General features: G+C 54.4%; 1 protein-coding gene across 2 annotated transcripts in view; it reads left to right on the forward strand.

Annotated features, from left to right (window-relative positions):
- The first annotated feature begins 289 nt into the window (after positions 1-289).
- Positions 290-7,179, forward strand: part of SHISA5 (shisa family member 5) — a 38,537-nt gene continuing 31,647 nt past the window's right edge. For both annotated transcript variants that reach the window (XR_003118222.1, XM_025377404.1), the window contains exons 1-2: positions 290-435; positions 3,141-3,297. Coding sequence is in view for 1 of the 2 variants with exons in the window: in XM_025377404.1 (XP_025233189.1) it covers positions 366-435; positions 3,141-3,297 (227 nt within the window). In the remaining variant the exon portion in view is untranslated. The remainder of the gene's footprint in view (positions 436-3,140; positions 3,298-7,179) is intronic.

Here is a 7,179-nt window from a genome sequence, read left to right on the forward strand (position 1 = left end):
GCATCCGGTCCGGGAACGGTCCAAGTTTTCACGCAGACCCCGGGCGCGGAGCTGGCCCCGAGGCTGGGAAGGTATTCGCTTCCTTCCCTCCTCCTTCCTCCTCCTCCCTCCTCCTCCCTCCTCCTCCCTCCTCCTCCCTCCTCCTTCTCCTCCTCCTCCTCCTCCTCCCCCCCCTCCCCCTCCCCCTCCTCCTCCCCCTCCTCCTCCCTCTCCTTCTCCCCCTCCTCCTCCTCTCCCGGGCGGGGGTTCCGGGAACCGTCCGGGCCGGGGCTGGGCGGGGCGAGGGAGGGGGCGGCCGCGCGGATCGCTGAGGCAGTGGCGGCACCGCGCCCCGCGCTCCCGTCCGTCCGTCCGTCCGCCCAGCAATGGCTGCGCCGGTCCCCGCGCTGCGGATCCTGTTGCTGTTGCTGCTGCTGCTACCGCCGCCTCCGGGTGGTGAGCCGGGGGTGGGGGCGGCCCGTCCTGCCCTGGGACCGGGCAGACACTTACCCGCGCTGCCGCTTCAACGAGCCGGGCAGCACCAGCCCCACCATGTCCCCCACCGACCCCTGATTGCCCCGAGGCCGTCAGCGTCCCCCCACGACTGCGGACCTCTCCTTCACCTGAGCACCCTCCTTTCCTGAACAACCCTGCGCAGACCCCAGGCAGCTGCCACCTTTGTCTGTCCTGGAACGGTGGGGAGGGTTCTGCCCTTCCGCCCTTGTCCCTGGGGATGGGATCCCCAGAGGCTAGGGTAGGGTTCCCCCACCTAGCTTTAGTCTGGCGGGTGGCTGCAGGGCGGCCTGGCCCCTCCATCAGAGGCCTTCCCTCTTTGCCTGTGTTTAATGTCTGGGATCCCCCACCGCTGCCTCCATTGGCCCTTGTGTTGCTGGAGAGCCTGGCGCTGAGGCTGGCCTCTGGGGTGGAGACACCACTGTGTGTGTTGGTTGCAGATAGATAATTCACAGACTCTGGAAGGCTGGCTGGGGGCGGGCCCTTTAAAGGGTTAGGAATTGGAACAACCCCCTGCCCACCCAGGAGAAGCCAAAGACCCTTTTGGGGTGGGTGGCTTCATGGGGGGGAAGGCTATATTTCCTGGGGGCTGGGATGAATCCAGAGGACCTGGGCCAGAGAAATGAGAAAGGGGAGACCTGTGCCCAAAATCCTCCACCCCTGGAGTGAGCCTGTAGGAGGGTCACAGATTCAGTGAGGTCTGGGAGTCAGAGAGCATTTGTGCCACGGACTCAGCCTAAACAGCCTCACCGGTGTGTCTTCAGCCCTAGCTCAGAGGTTGGGCTGTGAAGACACTGCTCCATGTGTTTTCACCTGAGCCACCAGGCGCGGGCCATGCTGATGATACCAGGTTTCAGGTGGGCAGCTGGCCAAGCTGGGCTGGTCAATGGTCCAATCCTCTGCTCCATGGCTTTGCCAAAAGCAGGGTTCTGCCTGGAGCTGCCAAGAAGTGCAGTTCCCCCCAATTCCCCACTAAAGTTCCCTCTTCCCAAGGAGGTCACTCAGTGTCTGTCTCTGGGCTTCACTCTACTGACAGCCTCAGGATGTGTGGTGCCCTGATCAGGCTTGGGCACCAGATGCTGCACATGGCCAGTGCCTGGCCTGGCTGGGTCTCCAGAGGCCACGTGCTATGCCAGACTGTTTCCAGGCCAACCTAGTTATGCCTCAGGGCTATCATCAGGCCTGTCCCCTGACTACTGTGGACTTGTGGGCCTTGCTGGACTAGGTGTTCTCTTTGGAGTCTGCTCTGGCAGAATCTGGTACTGTTCCTTCATGCTAGTGGGCACAGGTCTCCACTAATGTAGCCTGAGGATACATGGGAACATTTGACTGTAGCATCTTCCTGGAGGTTTGTAAACCTTGTGGTCATCCAAAACCCTGGGACATTTTCCACATTTGTTGTCAGCCAGATCCCCTCAGCATGACCTTGTATATTGAGACTTGTAAGGATGTCATTAGATCCCAACTCTGTGCTGAGAGGCTTGTGATGGCTCCAGGGCTACAGATGGTGCCACTGCCTTGGAGCCCTGTTGCCCAGGCTGGTCTCAAACTCCTGGAAGAAACAGACATTTCCTGGATAACTGCTGCAGGCCCAGAGCAGGGCTAAGTGCTTTGTGAACACTGGTATGGTGGGTGTGACAATTTCTGACCAGGAGCTAGCCTACCATCAGGGTCATGGGGTGGTCCGTGAGAGCCAGGCCCCTGCAGTTGTGGTGCCCAGCAGGGGCTGAGGCTGCTATGGCTGAGTGAGAGGGAGAGTGAATGAGGATTAAGAACCAGACAGTCTGGCTGGGGCGTGGTGGCTTATCCCTGTAATTTTGGCACTTTGGATGCCAAGGTGAGTGGATCACCTGAGATCAGGAGTTCAAGACCAGCCTGGCCAACGTGGTGAAATTCTGTCTCTACTAAAAAATACAAAAAATTAGCTGGGCCTGGTGGCAGGCGCCTGTAATCCCATCTACTCGGGAGGCTGAGGCAGGAAAATTGCTTGAATCTGGGAGGCAGAGGTTGCAGTGAGCTGAAATCGTGTCACTGCACTCCAGCCTGGGCAACAGAGCGAGACTCTGTCTCAAAAAAAAAAAAGAAAGAAACAGACAGTCCAGTGTCTGATCCCCTACAGGTGTTGAGCTGTGTGACTTCTTGCCTGGGCAGCTTCTGGAGGAGGCCGCCTGGAGTAGGGCCTTGAAGGATGAGTAGAGTTGAAGGGCAAGGGATAGGAACCAGGCAAGAATGTGAACAGAGTGTGGACAGGTTGGAGAGCTGGAGTGATCTTCAGGACTCTTTGCAGTTTAGACCCTGCTTGGAAACTCGGGGCTTTGATCCTGAAGTAGTGGGAGTTAGGGGAGGTCTGAGAGCAGGGTGTGGCCCCATCAGACTCACACTGAGAAAGCTCACCCTCCTATCAGGAGGCCAGTGCACTGGCGAGGGAGAGAGGGAGCCCAGATAGGGCAGCTCTGTTGTGGCCTTTGGGATAGGGCAAGGCTGAGGGGGAGCAGTGGCCATGGATCAGAAGGTGGCCTGTGGCTAGGGTGGCTCAGAGATGGTGCAGCATGTGTGTGGTCTGGTGGCTGTGCCAGGGAGGGCACTGTGTCTGCTGGGGCCTGGCCCTGTGGGCACAGATGAACAGATGATGTGTTTCTCCTCTCCAGCGCATGGTGAGGTGTGTACGGCTTCTCATGGACTCAGCCTCTTCCCCGAGTCCTGTCCAGATTTCTGCTGTGGTACCTGTTATGACCAATACTGCTGCTCTGACGTGCTCAAGAAATTTGTGTGGACCAAGGAAAGGTGTGCTGTGCCTGAGGCCAGGTGGGTGCAGCGGTGGGCCACAGGGTGGGTGGCTTGAGCCTGTGCCTCGCAGGAGAGTATGTGGAAGAGAAATAGCTCTGCACCTCTGGCCTCTCAGCCCTCTCCAGGTGGTGGCCAGAGCATTGGAGCAGAGGGTTTAGGGATCTCCTGTTCTGGGCTGGACCCCCTAGACCTGCTCAGTTAATCCCCTGTCCATCTCCTCCCTACCCTGAGGGCTCTGGCTCGCTGAGCCTTGGGCTGAGCAGGTTTCTTAGGGCTCCTTGGCTTCAGCTGGTCCTGTGGCTCACCCCAGGTGTGTACCTGTGCCAAGATACATCCTCAGGGTGGGTACCTGGGCTTGACTGTACCACAAAGTATGCACATGCCCCCAAAGGGTATCCTTTGTTCAGGGACCCTCTTGTGGAGCCTGTAGGGTGCAGTGCGTAAGCATGTGACCCAGTGTGAGCTCTATCCGTGTCCTCCCAGTGCAGCCTATGAATTTCCCTGCACGTTGGTTGTAGACGGTTTCATGGCTGGGACCAAGGTTCCAGGCCCCTGTGTGTGGCTGTTTGCCGTATTCTTTTTTTTTTTTTTTTTTTTTTTTTTGAGACGGAGTCTTGCTCTGTCACCCAGGCTAGAGTGCAGTGGCCGGATCTCAGCTCACTGCAAGCTCCGCCTCCCGGGTTCACGCCATTCTCCTGCCTCAGCCTCCCGAGTAGCTGGGACTACAGGCGCCCGCCACCTCGCCCGGCTAGGTTTTTGTATTTTTTTTTAGTAGAGACGGAGTTTCACCGTGTTAGCCAGGATGGTCTCGATCTCCCGACCTCGTGATCCGCCCGTCTCGGCCTCCCAAAGTGCTGGGATTACAGGCTTGAGCCACCGCGCCCGGCCTCTGTTTGCCGTATTCTATATTTCCTTTGTTTGGCCTCATGTGTAGAGGGTTGAGATGGTCATACTCCTCTGCTCATGGCAGGTGATTATCCTGGGTCTGGGCAAGACCAACCCCTGCTCTCTTACGTAATTATTTTTGTGAGATGGAGTCTCACCATGTTGCCCAGGCTGGTCTCATACTCCTGGGCTCAAGCCATCCTTCTCCCTCAGCCTCCTGAGTAGCTGGAACTATAGGTGTGCACCACTGTGCCTAGCCTATATATTTACTTTAATATCTCAGGACCATTTCATTCCCTTCCCACCCCACGGGCAACTGTCTGCTATGTATAAGGTGCATCCTTTTTTATTACTTGAGTTCTTGCAAAGTAAGAACTTGTAGGTCTTGTAGTATAAGACCTAGCCACATTGCTGTGGCATGTCTGGCTCTTGCCCACTAATGCTGTGTCCCTCTGAATGGTGTGAGTCCACAGTGGTTGTCATGATAGATAGCTTCAGTGGGCATCTGGGGTATACCTCCTTTTATGGAGCTGTGTAATAATTTTCTTGGAAACACATCTAGTTGTGCAGTTGCCATGTCATAGATGCACACAGTTATCCACTAAGAACTTCCAGGTGCGGCCGGGCGCGGTGGCTCAAGCCTGTAATCCCAGCACTTTGGGAGGCCGAGACGGGCGGATCACGAGGTCAGGAGATCGAGATCATCCTGGCTAACACAGTGAAACCCCGTCTCTACTAAAAAATACAAAAAACTAGCCGGGCGAGGTGGCGGGCGCCTGTAGTCCCAGCTACTCGGGAGGCTGAGGCAGGAGAATGGCGTAAACCCAGGAGGCGGAGCTTGCAGTGAGCTGAGATCCGGCCACTGCACTCCAACCTGGGCGACAAAGCGAGACTCCGTCTCAAAAAAAAAAAAAAAAAAAAAAAAGAACTTCCAGGTGCTCTTGGGAGTGGTGCACAGGGCCGCACACATGTCAGTTCTGCCTGAGGGTTCCTAACGGGTCAGCTTTTACCCTTTCACTTCACCTTTTGGCTTTTTTTTTTTTTTTGAGACGGAGTCTCGTTTTTGTTGCCCAGATTGGAGTGTAATAATGTGATCTTGGCTCACGGCAACCTCCACCTCCCGGGTTCAAGTGATTCTCCTGCCTCAGCCTCTTGAGTAGCTGGGATTATGGGCATGCCCCATCATGTCCGGCTAATTTTGTGTTTTTAGTAGAGACGGGGCTTCTCCATGTTGGCCAGGCTAGCCTCGAACTCCCGATCTCAGGTGATCTACCTGTCTCGACCTCACAAAGTGCTGGGATTACAGGTGTGAGCCATCGCACCCGGCCTGGCATTTGTATATTTTACAAATGTCTTTAAAAACATCTATTCTGCTACTGGGGAGGCTGAGGCCGGAGAATGGCGTGAACCCGGGAGGCGGAGCTTGCAGTGAGCTGAGATCCGGCCACTGCACTCCAGCCTGGGCGAGAGAGCGAGACTCCGTCTCAAAAAAAAAAAAAAAAAAAGAAAAAAAACATCTATTGTAGGCCGGGCGCGGTGACTCACGCCTGTAATCCCAGCACTTTGTGAGGTCGAGGCGGGTGGATCACGAGGTCAGGAGATTGAAACCACCGTGAAACCCCATCTCTACTAAAAATACAAAAAAAAAATTAGCCAGGCACGGTGGCGGGCACCTGTAGTCCCAGCTACTCCGGAGGCTGAGGCAGGAGAATGGCGTGAACCTGGGCGGAGGTTGCAGTGAGCCGATATCACGCCACTGCATTCCAGCCTGGGCGACAGAGCGAGACTCCATCTCAAAAAAAACAAAAACAAACAAACAAAAAACATCTATTGTAGCCGGGCATGGTGGCTCACGCCTGTAATCCCAGCACTTTGGGAGGCCGAGGTGGGCAGATCACCTGAGGTCGGGAGTTCAAGACCAGCCTGACCAACATGGAGAAACCCCGTCTCTACTAAAAATGCAAAATTAGGCTGGGTGCGGTGGCTCACGCCTGTAATCCCAGCACTTTGGGAGGCTGAGGCAGGCAGATCACCTGAGGTTAGGAGTTCAAGACCAGCCTGGCCAATGTGGTGAAACTCTGTCTCTAGTAAAAACACAAAAAACTAGCTGGACGTGGTGGTGGGTTCCTGTAACCCCAGCTATTCAGGAGGCTGAGGCAGGAGAATCACTGGAACCCGGGAGGCAGAGATTGCAGTGAGCCGAGATTGCACCATTCCACTCCTGACTGGGTGACAGAGCAAGAGACTCTGTCTTAAAACAAAAACAAAAACAAAAACAAAAACTATTGTGGTATTTCTTTTTTATTTTTATTTTTTTTGAGACAGAGTCTTGCTTTGTCACCCAGACTGGAGTGCAATGGCACGATCTTGGCTCACTGCAACCTCCGCCTCCCAAGTTCAAGCAATTCTCCTGCCTCAGCCTCCTGAGTAGCTGGAATTACAGGTGTGCGCCACTACGCCCGGCTAATTTTTGTATTTGTACTAGAGACAGGGTTTCACCATGTTGACCAAGCTGGTCTTGAACTCCTGACCTCAGGTGATCTGCCCATCTCGGCCTCCCAAAGTGCTGGGATAACAGGCATAAGCCACCGCACCTGGCAGTATTTCTTTTTTTAAAAGCAGGAGCATTCCATTTAAATTTAATGTAGAGGGCCAGGTGGGTGCTGTGGCTCATGCCTGTAATCTCAGCACTTTGGGAAGCTGAGGTAGGAGGATCACTTGAACCCAGCAGGTTGAGGCTGCAGTAAGTCATGATTGGTGCCACTGCACTCCAGCCTGGGCAACATAGCAAGACCTTGTCTCAAAAATTAATTAATTAATTAATTTAATGTAGCTATTGATATTCTGGAGTTATATTTGCATCTTTTGTGCTATTTGTCTCTCCTGCATTAACCTTTTTTTACTTCCTGTATTGTTTTGATTTGGTTTTTTTTTTTTTTTTTTTTTTTTTTTTTTTTTTTTTTTTTTTTTTTGAGGCAGAGTCTCACTCTGTCACCCAGGCTGGACTGCAATGGC

The sequence above is a fragment of the Theropithecus gelada genome, chromosome 2 (assembly GCF_003255815.1).
Source record: "Theropithecus gelada isolate Dixy chromosome 2, Tgel_1.0, whole genome shotgun sequence".
Taxonomy (NCBI): domain Eukaryota; kingdom Metazoa; phylum Chordata; class Mammalia; order Primates; family Cercopithecidae; genus Theropithecus; species Theropithecus gelada.